General features: G+C 56.4%; 1 protein-coding gene across 1 annotated transcript in view; it reads right to left on the reverse strand.

Annotated features, from left to right (window-relative positions):
* Positions 1–13,106, reverse strand: part of DNAH10 (dynein axonemal heavy chain 10) — a 126,154-nt gene that overhangs the window by 28,243 nt on the left and 84,805 nt on the right. The window contains exons 54-58 of the mRNA XM_006149228.2: positions 12,811–12,891; positions 9,213–9,410; positions 7,997–8,158; positions 6,226–6,400; positions 149–330 (exon numbers count right to left, since the gene is read on the reverse strand). Of these exons, the coding sequence (XP_006149290.1) occupies positions 149–330; positions 6,226–6,400; positions 7,997–8,158; positions 9,213–9,410; positions 12,811–12,891 (798 nt within the window). The remainder of the gene's footprint in view (positions 1–148; positions 331–6,225; positions 6,401–7,996; positions 8,159–9,212; positions 9,411–12,810; positions 12,892–13,106) is intronic.

The raw sequence follows: 13,106 nt of genomic DNA on the forward strand, positions 1-13,106 counted from the left end.
GCCAGTGTCAGCTGCCACTGTGCGTCCACGTCCACACGGCTGCACGCCCTTTCTCCGGGGACACGGCACCAGCCCCTCGTTCCTCCACCCGCCCCACAGACCAGGGTGCTGAGAGTCGGCCCCCGACCCCCGCGTCCGTCCCTCTCACCTCTGATGTTTTTAACCTGGCTCTGGGAAATGGCGTCGAAGTCGAGCTCCATCAGAGAGCGGAGGAAGTTGGGGTCGGACATCATGCCCTTGGCGGTCTTCCAGTTGAGCTCCCGGTAGCCCTTCATGATCAGGATGCACTCGCAGACCGTCTGCACCTGCTTCGGGGGCTTCGCGAACGACCTGCGGGAAGGGCCTCGCTCGGTCAGCGGGACGTGGTGGACGCCGGCCCAGAGGAGCGCCCCGGGGAAGGTGCCGGACCGGGAGGTGACGCCGCCCGGAAGAGAGGGAAACGGGACCCCGACACCAGCGTGGGCGCCACGGGGTGCGTCCCACAAGGCTCCGGGCGGGGCACCGGGTCTCAGAGGAGGGGGTCATCAACATCAAGCCCAGGCCGCCCTGGAGCCTCTGAATCAGGTCAGGGCGGAGCCTGAGGATCTGCGCTTAGCGACACCTGGGTGAGTCATCGGACAAGCGGCGGCTGCATTCTGTCATTGCCGTAGTGTCACCATCACCGTCACCCTCCTGCCCGTTATCAGGGGCACAGCGGGGCCTCGCCTGGAGGTCCACTTCCTGCTCCCCCGGGCGGGGCCACCCTCTGTTTCCTGCAGTGCGTCCTCTGCTCCCGACGCTCGCCTGCCAGAGCCCTCAGTCCCAGAGAGCCAGAGCCCAGGGGACCACAGAGGGACGGAGCGCGTCTCCTGAGGAGCCCTGGGGCCCAGCTCCCACCGCCCACAGGCTGTGACACCGCTGAGGTTCAGGTCTTGGGTCTCGGTGCGAAGTTCTGAGGGTGGCGGCGGCAAGGAAGCAACACAGCAAAGGGCCAGGCGAAGAAGGAAGGGAAGGGGGAGGGCAGAGGAGAGGCCCCGGAGGCTGTGGGAGCCCAGACACCAGCATCGTGGGGCCTAGGGAAGAACGAGGGGGCAAAGTGTCAGAGACAGAGACTCACGTCCTCCAGGAAGGAGGAAGGCCCGAGAAGGGAAGGGGGATGAGAGGGGAGAGAGACAAAGAGACAGGGAGACAGAGAAAGCAAAGCCAAAGAGACACGCATAGAGACAAAAAAGACGGAAGGAGACAGAGACAGAGATTCCTGTTACACTCCAGGCAAGAGGAGGACCTGGGGAAGAATGGGGAAGAAGAAGAGAGACAGAAAGAGGCAGACAGGCAGAGACAGAGACAGAAACACAGAGAGAAGAATGAGACCGAGAAACAGAGGAGACGGCCCGAGCCACAGCACTCTGGAGCCCCCGTTGTGGGCCACTCCCAGCCCTCCTGCCTCCAGGCCTCCCACCCACGCACTGCAGACAGAGAGCAGAGGAGAGCGAGAGCCACACGGTACAGGACAAGCCAGGGCCGCGGCCAGAGCGAGGGCGCCGGGGCTCCGGCACAGCCCGGCACTCACAGCCCGGCTGAGTCACCAGGCAAGCTGCAATTAGGCCAGCGTCCCCACTTACGAAAGCAGCACCGCCGACGGCAGGCTTTAATGAGAGCAGGCCCAGGCCACTGCCCTCGCAGTAATCCGGAGACTCGGCGAGATGTTTGCAGATACGGGACAGAAAGGCCCAGGCCGGGGTGGCGCAGTACTGACCCGGGGCAAGTTAGAATCTACGCAGGGACCTCGGTTTCCCCATGTATAAGAGGAGGACATAAAAGCTTCCGGAATCAATGGAAGTGAAGTTGTCAGGCCGGCAGGTGGCATGGTGCTTGAGATGGCTGAATCCCACATGACCGACTAAGAGTTCAAGTCCCAGACCTGGAGGCTTGAGAAACACGCCAGGCACGTGTGCCCAAAATCCCAAGAGAAGGATCAAAGAGAAAGGACTGCAGCGTGTTCCCCTCTGGGGTGATTTCTCGCTTTCTCCCTCTCGTGTGTCTCTCTCTCTCTCTCTCTCCCTCCCTCTCTCCAGGAAGCTCATGTGCCTATAGCAAATTTAAAAAAAAAAAAAAGAGAGAGAGAGAGAGAGAAGAAGGAAGGAAGGAAGGAAGGAAGGGAGGAAGGAAGGAAGGGAGGAAGGAAGAGAGAAAAGAAAGTGAGAAAGTGGAGTTGGGCCATCGCCTCAGACAGCCCAGGACCTCACTTATCCAGACCAGCTGTGTCTGACACACTGAGGCTGCAACTCAGCAAATGGACCTGCCTCTGCTTCATGTTTCTGTGGATTCCTTCCTTCTATCACAAAAAGAAACAAACCAAAAAGCACCAAACCTCAGGGATAAGAGGGGAAGAGAGAGAAATCATTACAGACTACTCCCCACCTCCCGACTGTCCCAGACACTCCGACGGTCTCTGTCCTTCCCTCGAGCCTCGCTCCTGCCGCCTCAGGAAGGCATCCCTCCAGCCTCCACGGCCATGGCTGGGGCGCCCTCACCCACAGAGCAGCCACGGCCTCTCCTTCCCAGTCTTCTCCCACATCACCTCTCTGCACACAGGGGAGTCCACAGGCAGGCAGACTCGGCTCCCTGCAGTGAAGGCCCTGCCTGCCTGGCTCACCTTCCATCAGCCCGGTGCCCACGCAGGGCTGGCATGGGGTGGACAGCCAGTGACCAGCAAAGGAATGAAGGAGAAAGGGACACGCCAGCTGGTGACACAGGGAGGCTTTCTGTACTTTCACGGTGGAAAAACCACCACTGCCCAGCTTCATTATGCCTCATCTCACCCTGACGTTTGATGACTTCCACAAACAGCAGCGAGCACACAGGGAGGAAGCGCTTTCTAAGGAAATGAAGGATCGTGAACCTGTCAAGGTGGAAATGCTGGTTCATCGAAGTTAATACCCAGATAACCTGAAGACAGGCAGACGGGATCAGCGGGGAAAAATAAAATTAGATCCAAGGTAATATGGAACCCCGGGGCAGGGGGAATCCTCAAAAGATAAAATATTTAATGTAAAAAAAAAACAACACATGAAAGTATAGAAAAAAATCATGGAGAAATGGCAAGTTGCAATGGTGAGACCTTTTAACCATGATGCAATACCCGAGAGCCACAAAATAAAATATTGCTATAATCTGCCACAAAAAAAAAAGCACAGGGCCGAAAACACATACACACACAAAGCTCGTAAAGTCAAGCGGCCAATGAGAAGTTGGGAGTATGTGTAACCACTTAACCAGTAAGAAGTGTATTGGGTCGTCAGGGAAATCATGCTGTATCTCCCATGTCTTTCTATGCAAAAATGAGTCATGGCTTTTCAGACAGCCCAATAAAAAGCCCCTGGAAATGGATAAGAAAAAGAAAAAAATGTAACAACAAAAACCAACAGATGAACAAACAAAGCACGAAACAGTTCACAAAATGTTCACATGTAATCCTTACACTTTTTCTTTTTTACATTTGTCAGAGGGAACATGCACTCACTGCAGACAGGGAGACGGGGAAAGTGAGAAAGCACCCCCTCCCACACGGCGCTGGTCTCACCGCAGTCCCTTCTCCATCTCTCCCTCCTCTCAGGAGACTGAGCACTCACATACATGCACCAGCATGCTCTCCCAGTGCCAAGTCCGGGACTGCGCCATCAGCCATGTGGATTCCAGCTGCCTTAATGCCACCAGCTGTCCCCACGCACGTTTTTACATATGAAACTCAAGGCCAACTTCATGCGTAAGAAGAGAAGTGCAAATTAAAACTACACAAATACCACTTGTCATCTACAAGGAAGAAAACTGTCCAGGGGGTTGATAGCTCCCTCTGTGGGTGAGGTTGGGAATGGTTCGCTGATGAGAGGGTGGATTGGCTCCACCCCCACCCCCCACTAAGCAGACGCAGTGGCTGTGGACCACAAACACACGTGCCCTCGGACCCAGCCGTTCCACGTCCAGAAATACATCCTTCATGGTCAGATTTACTCTTCCCCACGCTGTGTGTGAAAGCAGAAGACAAGAGACAAGCTGAAGACCCGTCAGTTGGTTGAATGTCACAGCAGAGTCATGCCAATGACGTGTGAGGGGCTATTTTAGAACATCAGGGAAGTTCGTGTATCAACCTGCAGAAGACCTCCGACGTGGACCGCCACACAGAAACTACGCACAGTGCACGGCCAGTCATACTCCTAAGGAGGGGCCTCGCTCTCAGGCCCAGGACTGAGGACCTTGGCTATCTGGGGGCCTCGGTCCTGCATCGAGGCCCTGCGGTGGATACACAGAGATGATTGGCAACGGTTACCTGGTGTGGTTTGGGGAGCCAGACAAAGCTGATGGGGGCACAGCGGGACACGTGCCTGGCCTGGGTCTGAGAGCTTCTCAGAGTAGCTCGTTTGATTCTCACCAAGGCCCTGACACGGTGGGGACAATTACAATCACCCACGTTATATGAAGAGACTGAAGCACAGAGAGTTTAAGTGACTTGCTGGAGGTCACACAGCAGGTCAGAGGCAGAACCATGCCTTTAATTATGTTCCCACGATTCCTTTTTTTTTTTTAATTGCCAGAAGGAGTGTGTGCTCACCAGAGGCAGACAGGGAGAGAGAGAGAGGAAACACTCCCCCCATGGGCATGGCCATGCTACAACCCCTTCTCACATTCCTCCACCCTGGAGCATCCGGGCACGCGTGCACGTGTTTAAGTGACTTGCTGGAGGTCACACAGCAGGTCAGAGGCAGAACCATGCCTTTAATTATGTTCCCACGATTCCTTTTTTTTTTTTAATTGCCAGAAGGAGTGTGTGCTCACCAGAGGCAGACAGGGAGAGAGAGAGAGGAAACACCCCCCCAACAGGGCATGGCCATGCTACAACCCCTTCTCACATTCCTCCACCCTGGAGCATCCGGGCACGCGTGCACGTGTGCCCGGCACGTGTTTCAAGCCGCTGAGGCAAGCGTTCATACTGTGGTGGGACCCGGCCCCAGTAATTACTTCTAAAGCGACTGCTTTCTGACCGTAAGACATGCTAGCTCTCTCGGGGTCAGCGGGACCCTGGGCCCCGACACCTGTCGAAATGCAGAAACTCGTCAGCCTCTCCACATGGCCAGTGAAGCTCCCTCCTGACCCTCCCCCATCTCTGCTCCCACGGCAGCCTCTGCTCACCTGCAGCAGCACCCCAAATCCTACAACCAGTGACTGGCTGTTGGCCCCGAGGAGGTGCGTACAGTCATCGCTCCCCCACTCAGCGCGGGGTGCCGTTCTCTCGGCCCCGGCTCCTCAAACTTCCAACACGCTGCAAGGAAATGTCAACAGAACGCCGTCCTTCCACCTCTGCTGGCACCGGGCCCTGCAAATGCTGAAATAAGGACTTCCGGCAGTCTCCCCGAGCGACTCAGGTGCCCGTCCTGGATGGAACAGAAGTCCATGTTCCCATCCATGTGTTTCACCAACAAGGAAACCAGAGCACGGCCTCCACAAAGATCTGCTCGGCCTCACCAAGGAGCACAGAGCAAGAAACGCTTAGAGTGCAAGCACCGCTCGGCCCGCCAGGGGCGCAGAAGGAAAGCCAGTGCCGACCTAGAAACCCCTGGCCCTCTCAGCTGGGGACGGCTTGGGGACCAGGGGACCAAACCCCTTTTGTAAATGAGCAGGTGACGAAGAGTGAAGCAGAGAGGGGGCAAAGTGCCCACGCAGGCGGGCAGCACAGGAGACAGGGACAAGGATGGCGCCCTCCTGGGCTTCACTCTCACTGAATAGCAGCGAGTCCACTACCCGTGCCCTAGGAGACCAGGCGGCCGGGCAGGTCGGGAGCTCGCCCACCTACAAACCAGGCCACCCCTCCTGAGAGCAGACGAGCCCCCAGAAGAGAGGGGAACCCTTTACAGACTGATTTGCAGAAGGTCCAGGAACCACCATGACCCACTGGCCCCACCCCTTGAATGCACATTAGGCCAGAAATGGGTGTAGGACACCCCTGCAGGCTATCCCTGCGTTTTCTAGCAGGGCACCGGCCACGGTCAGAGCCTACACTTCCGTCCTGCCTGCAGGGAAAGGATCAGCTCACAGTGCACGCCCCTCCCTCCCGGGTGGCCCGGCCCAGGGCCAGCAAGCCCTGCTCCCTCCTGTCTGAGGCCTGGAGCCCGGCCTCCCTGGCCTCGCCTGCTCAGGGCAATGCACCTGCCACAGGTGGCTGGGACCCACCCTGGCCGGGACCGCCGTCACCTGATCTCGGTCACATCCGACTTGTCCAGCTTCTGCAGCTCCAGCTTTGCAGCCTCCAGGATGGGCATGACCTCGGCCAGGGCCGTCTCGGCCTCGGCCTTCTCCACCGCGATGACCTTGTTCTGCTCCTCTATCTCCGCGGCCTTCTCCTCCGCCAGCTTCTTCTTCTCCTCCGCTGCAGGGGGAGAGGGAGTGAGGCTCTGGGCGGGAGGTGCCTGCTCCAAGAGGGCAGCAGTGGCTGTCCGCGACGTCAGCCAGGCGGGGGGCAGAGCCTGGCCTTCCCCATAGACGTTCAGACTCCAGCCCTCCTCAGGGGCCACCGTGTCCCACCCCTCCATCCCACGCGGGTCACACAGCTGTCAGCCCCCAGCTCTGCCCCGCCGGGGGAGTGAGGACACCAGGCTGCCTGTGTGTGTGTTTGTCCTGGCTCACGTATGCCCCGTCTGTCCCTTCCTCACCTTCTCCTGTGACCGTCCAGTGAGCTCAGGCACCCCTGGGGAGGCTCGGCCGCCCTCCATCCCCCTGTTCTCTCACCCCGGGGAGGCTCGGCCGCCCTCCATCCCCCCGTTCTCTCACCCCGGGGAGGCTCAGCCGCCCTCCATCCCCCTGTTCTCTCACCCCGGGGAGGCTCGGCCATCCTCCATCCCCCGTTTTCTCACTTCGTGACACTTAATCACATCCCGAAGTTTCACGTCACTGCTGTGTTTGCTGAAGGCCCAGGAGGGCCTGGCTCACGGTCAGGCACACTGAGGCCGGGGTAACCGGAGTGACTGGGAAGAGATCTCCCGGTTAAGCTGTCGTGGCTGTTACAGCAGAAGCTAATCATGGCTAACAATGGTCAAGGTAAGAAAAGTGAGAGCCTGCTGTTGGGAGACGGGGCAGCAGCTGGGGCTGAAAGACATAAGCCAGGGCACTTCTGGGGGTCTGGGCGTGGACACCTGATGCTCAGCCTCTTCCCGAGGCTGACATGAGCCTGGCGACTGGAGCCGTCTTTGTGCGGCTGCTTCAGAATGCGAAGCCCAGGAGCACTTCTCGTGTCTCATTGGCTGACTGGGGCTGGAATAAACCTGTGCAGGCACCGGGTTGGGGAGGCAGCCCTACACCAGGCGGGGGCGCTGTGAGCAGAGGGACAGCGGTCCTGTGCACTGGGCCTGCCACAAAGGCAGTGAGCTGAACCGAAGCAGTTGGGGGTGGACGGAGAGGGGAGAAAGAGGCAGGGAGCTTCAGGGCTTCAGCTGCCATCTGAGAACGAGCTGGGGTGGGGCTAGGGGCAAAGCAGAGGACAGGATTCCGGGGTACGGGACATGACAGTAGAGGAGCCCGAAGACGCAGAGTGAAGGCTCAGTGGCCAGGGCCAAGCTGCAGCTCCGGGAGCGTCCTGCATGAGTTCTCTGTAAAAGGGCCAGCTGCACTGGACAGGGCTCGCGTGGAGACGAGGGAAGGCGGAGAGAACCACGGCAGGGAGGGCCACGAACCAAGCGCATTCCAGAGAGTGGCACTCGGGCTGAGGCCAGCTCAGCTGTGGCTCAGGCCCCGGGCTCAGAGGTGGCCAAGAAATGGACCTTCCCAGGCCTCCCCAAGTCCTCAGGCCACCAGCTCAGGGCCTGGCAGACGGTAGAGTCTCTGCTCACTGAAGAGGCGAGACCGGCCAGACACGAATGCAATCGGAGGGGAAAGAGGCCACATCCAGCCTACAGGTGGCTCCCAGGGACGACCTCGGCAGACCTCCGTCTTCTGGGCGCGCCTGTCCCCGCGCCAGCACCACGCTCACCGATGGCTGTGTTGGCAACGATCTCCTCCAGCAGGGCCTCACAGGCAGCGGACTTCTCGGCCAGCACGATCTTCTGCTCGGCCAGCTTCTGGTTCAGCTCATCCAGCTGGATGGTGGCCTCCTTCAGCTTGTCCAGCCCCCCCTCCAGACGCTTGCACTGCGCTGTGGGAGAGAGCACAGCGTCCGCCATCGAGGGGGCGATCCCAACACGCCAGTGCCAGTGGCCCAGCTGGGATTCATCCAACCAGGACTCACCAAAATGATTAAAGATAAAAAAAATTATTTTCGTGCGTCATTCGGTGGCCCCACTGCCATACCAGGACAGCACCCGTCAGAACAAGTTAGGTTCCAGAACCAAACTGGCTTCCCTTGGTCAGCAGCCAGGCCTAGAGCTTGTTTAAAACAGCATTTTCCACCAAGCACGTTGTCGCATCTCCACTGTGACAAACACTTAGAGCTACAACGTGTGTGGCCCAACACCGAAGACAAAGAGGAGCATGCCGGGCCTGCCCCCGTGCGAGCAGCACTCTGAAACGCAGAGGCCGGCGTGGCCGCGGCTGTGTTCCTTCTACCCTAAAGAGGCCTCGTCTTGCTAAGAAATATCTTTCTATTTTTTCAAGAGAGGTTTTTGTTATAGGGCACATGCACTTGCCAGAGACAGAGAGACAGAAAGTGAGAAATCTCCGCTGGGGGGATGGCCATGCCACAATCCCTTCTGCTCCATTCTCTTCTTGGGATTTTGGGCACACACACACACACACGTGCCCGGTGTGAGTTTAAAGCCACCAGGTCTGGGACTCAAACCACAGTCAGTTATGTGGGAGTCCTGTGACGTAACCATTACTATCTGCTGGTCCTGAGAAATACCTTTCTTAAAGAGAAGATCAGGGCCACCGCATGGCCTAGTGATTAAGGGAGCCAGATCCCTCGTGGCCAACTGCATGGTTCAAGTCCCAGCCCTCGCAGCTTGGAAAACATGCCAGGCATGTACACACACGTTTCCGAAATTCTGGGAGGATGGAGAAACGGAGTAGGGATTGTGGCGTGACCACTTCTCCAGAGGAAGTGCTTTCTCCTGCTCCCTCTCCTTCTCTGTCTCCCTGTCACTTACTGGCAAGCGCACACGCCCTCTGACAAATTAAAAGAAAGGGCCGGGCCTTGAACCCTTACTTGTGGGTAAGGAGATCTCTGCTAACCGTCCCACCCCACGTCTTACCTATGTTGTACTGAGTCTTCTCGTCCAGCAGTTTTGAGTATGTGTGAATAAAGTCCAGGTAGTTCTTGGGAGTTACGTAGTTGCTGCGTCTCAGCTTCTGCAGGAACTGCTTGCTGAACTCGCCCACAGACTGGTGGACCAAGACGACGTGTTCCACGAGGCCTTCCATACTCTCTGCCGGGATCATCGGGTTATCTCCTGGAGAGGAAGGGGTGAGAGAAGTGCCTCTTCAAGGAGCAACTCCACTGCTCGGCACAGACCCGCAAGGACGGGAAGCAGGGACGGGAGTTGAGTGGTGGGTGCCGCCGCCCATGGCACCGTTAGTCACATAACCGCGGTGGGACGACGCCGTGTCCGTCAGCAGATGATGGGATAACACCGTGGTCTGCCCACACTGTGGAAGGTGACTCAGCTGTGAAAGGAACGAGACGCTGACACTGGCTATGAGGAGGCGAGCCCCAAGTCACTGCACCAGCTGGGAGAAGCCAGACACAAGAAGACACGCCCTGCGTGGCTCGGCTCGGCTGACACGCCTGGCACAGGCAGCACCGTGAAGGCGCGAAGAAGACGAGAGACTACCTGGCCGGGGAGAGGGGCTGGCATTTCCTGGGGACGGGGAGTCTGTCTGGGAAGATGAAAACGTTCGGGAAACAGGCCGTGGTGAAGACCGTACGACATGAGGGGTGTGACAGTGCCACACGGACACTCCTGGAAAGGTTAAAACGGACATTTTTACGTTGTATGTATATATTTACAATGATACAAAATTTAAGGGACTAGCAGATGCCATAATGGCTATGTCCCTGGACTCCACATAGTTGACTGCAGTTCAAGTCCCTGACCCTCTGGCTTAAAACTCAACGCCAGGCACGTGTGCATGCATGCCCAGGATCCTGAGAGGAGAATGGAGGAGAAGGGACTGTGACATGGCGATCCCCCTGGGGGATGTCTCACTTTTTGTCTCTCCCTCTCTCTGTCTCTCTGGTAAATGTATACACCCATAGCAAAAATCTTAAAAAGAAAAAATTAATTAAAAAAAATTTAATGGAGGGAACCAGCAGTTAGCGTAGTGGCTATGTCGCTGGACTCCCACGTAGTCAACCGCGGTTCGCGTCCCAGACCCGGTGGCTTAAAACTCACGCAGGGCGCGTGTGTGTGCGTGCCCAAGATCCCGAGAGGAGAATGGAGGAGAAGGGATTGTGGCGTGACCATCCCCCCTGGGGGGTGATTTCTCGCTTTCTGTCTCTATGTCTCTCTCTGTCTGGCGAGCGCACGCGCCCTATAGCAAAAACCTCTCAAAAAAAAAAAATTTAATGGAGCCAGAAGGTGGCATGGAAGTTAAGGAGCTGGATCCCGCATGGGACTGTGCGGTTCGAGTCTCAGACCCAGTGGCTTGAAAATCATGCCAAGTTCATGTGCGTGCGTGCCCAAAATCTCAACAGGAGACTGGAGAAGGACATGCAGTGTGGCTGTCCCCTTGGTGGGTGAGAATACAAAGCTTTCACTGTCTCTGGCAAGTACATGCAGTCTATAGCAAATGTACACACACACAAAAAACGTTATGAAAAAAGAAAGGAAAAGAGTAACTACACTTGTCTCTGGGGTGCTGACCCACACTCTGGTAACTTCTCCAACAATGCAGAAAGCCAACTCCCTTCCCCCCTTTGATGGCTAAGACGCCCCGGCAGGAGAGACGGGATTTCAGGAGACTAATCGTAACCCCTGATCTTGTAGTCTCCCGCCTGGACCCTATTCAACCTTCACAATTTTTTTTCTTGGAGAAATATTTTTGCTATGGGGCACATGCACTCACCAGAGAGATGGCCATGCTGCAACCCCTTCTCCTCCATTCTTATCTAGGAGTTTGGGGCATGCATGCACACACACCTGGCATGAATTTTAAGCCACTAGGTCCGGGACTCAAACCGTGGTCAAATACAGCATATAGGGATGTCATTATGTCGCCTGCTGGGCCCCAGCCTTCACAAATATTAACGGATTCCGTGCACCCAGCACACAGGGGCAAAGGGAGGACCTTCCTGTGAGTCTGTGGGAAGAACCAGCAGTCATTTCCAGGGCCAACATCTGAGAGGCTGAAAGACAGCACCGTCGGGAAAGTCGTAACGCACTCTTCCATGCAAAAACCTATCGTGACTTTTCTGACGACCCACTACATTCACCTCAAAGCATAATACATCCCCTCCTAGACTGAAGCTGGGTCCTGAGAATCAGTTCTAGATTCTGCAGATCTGATCTTGAATTGAACCAAGGGTCAGCAAACCTCGGCCCTGGAGGGCCAATTTTACAGTGTGCACGAGAGACTTTGCCTTCCAAATACCCGTGCTTGGGGTCATCCCAATTCTGGGAAACAGTCTTTCAACATTTCTGAGACAATTCTATGCAGTGTTCTTTATGACAATGAAACACGGAGCCCTGAAAGCGGACCCAAGCGCTGACGAGCGGAAATGGCGAGCCTACGAGACAAGGCTGCCTCTGTATCAGGGGTGGCAGACCATGCCCGAAGACGGGCCCGGCCTGTCACTCACTTTCATAAATAAAGTCACTGGGACACAGCCACCACCGTTCACTTACACATCAGCTACGACGGCTTCCGAGACACGAGGTCAGAACGGGGTAGCTGCGACCTTGCTGGTAATACTTACACTGGGCCCTCTATGGGAAAGGCTTGCCAACCCCACATTGGCCACCAGAAAAGAGCCGTTCTCCTGGCCTCGTGTCTAAGAAAACAGCGCTGTGATTAGACTTAGGCTCCTGCTCATCCCACGGGACTGTGCATTTACTGACTGTGCGTGTCTAAGCCTGAAACCAGTCTGCGGCCACATGGTGTCTAGTCCACGACAGTCCCGTCGATTCTAAGGCTCTGCCACGTAGTCTGGGTGTGCGAGGCTGTGCCACCCGGGTTTGGGGAAATGCTCTCAGTGACGCTCATGTGATGACAAAATCGCCTAAGGACATGTTTCTCAGTACACTGCCCCATCCTCTGGTTATGTGTGGCTGTATTTACAAGGTCGCTGTGTCACCTGTCATGACCTTCTCAACTGAGGGCCAGAGACAAAGACTTTTCTCTGAAGACAAACGGACTTTCTTATTCAAAGATTAAACGTACTGGCGACCTTAGGCGCTGGAAACCGTAGGGAGAACGGTGCGCTGGCCGACAGCTGGTTTCTGGACAGGGCCTCAGGGCACCCTTTGGGTCAGGGATCGGCACACCTTTCCTAGGAAAAGCCGAGCAATGACCGAACGGTTCCTGCTGCATTACCCAGCTTCTCAGCAGTGGCGCCACGCAGTCTTGGATGGTGTGTTTGCTAAAGAGCGAGCCTGTGTCCAACAAAACGTTATTTACCGACGGTGTTAGTCAACGCTGGCTTTAGATGACACCGAATCGGTTTTTATCCTACACAGCTCTCGTCAATCTCTTGCAATCACTTTGGTCTAAAAGGCTATCCTCACTGAAAGCCATTCATTAGCAGAGAGGGTTACAGTGAAGGAGCCCACAGGAGCAAAATTAAAAGCTAGCAGTGATGCTAAACTACTTCATTACGCCAGCACTGAAACCCCCGTGCAAGCCGGGGCTTACCTAAAAATGACTTAGCGACCGCGTGCAGGGCTTGGGAAGGCCAGGGCATGAACCAGTCGATTCCAGTATTATTCACCAGACCTTGAGGAGGGAGAGAGACGGAGAGAGGATCACTCTGCCACCCTAAGACCGCAAGAACATTGACGCCATCTTTAGGAGTCAGCAGAGGTGAAGCATCTGGAGGTGTCCCAGCCAGACCCATTGGACACAGAGCTCCAGCTGTGGCTGGCCCTGCATCGTGGGTCAGCGGCACCTCTGACTTAGACCTGCTAGGTGACTGTGTGACACCCCCCCCC

Source organism: Tupaia chinensis, unplaced genomic scaffold (assembly GCF_000334495.1).
Source record: "Tupaia chinensis unplaced genomic scaffold, TupChi_1.0 Scaffold000258_1, whole genome shotgun sequence".
NCBI classification, from domain to species: domain Eukaryota; kingdom Metazoa; phylum Chordata; class Mammalia; order Scandentia; family Tupaiidae; genus Tupaia; species Tupaia belangeri.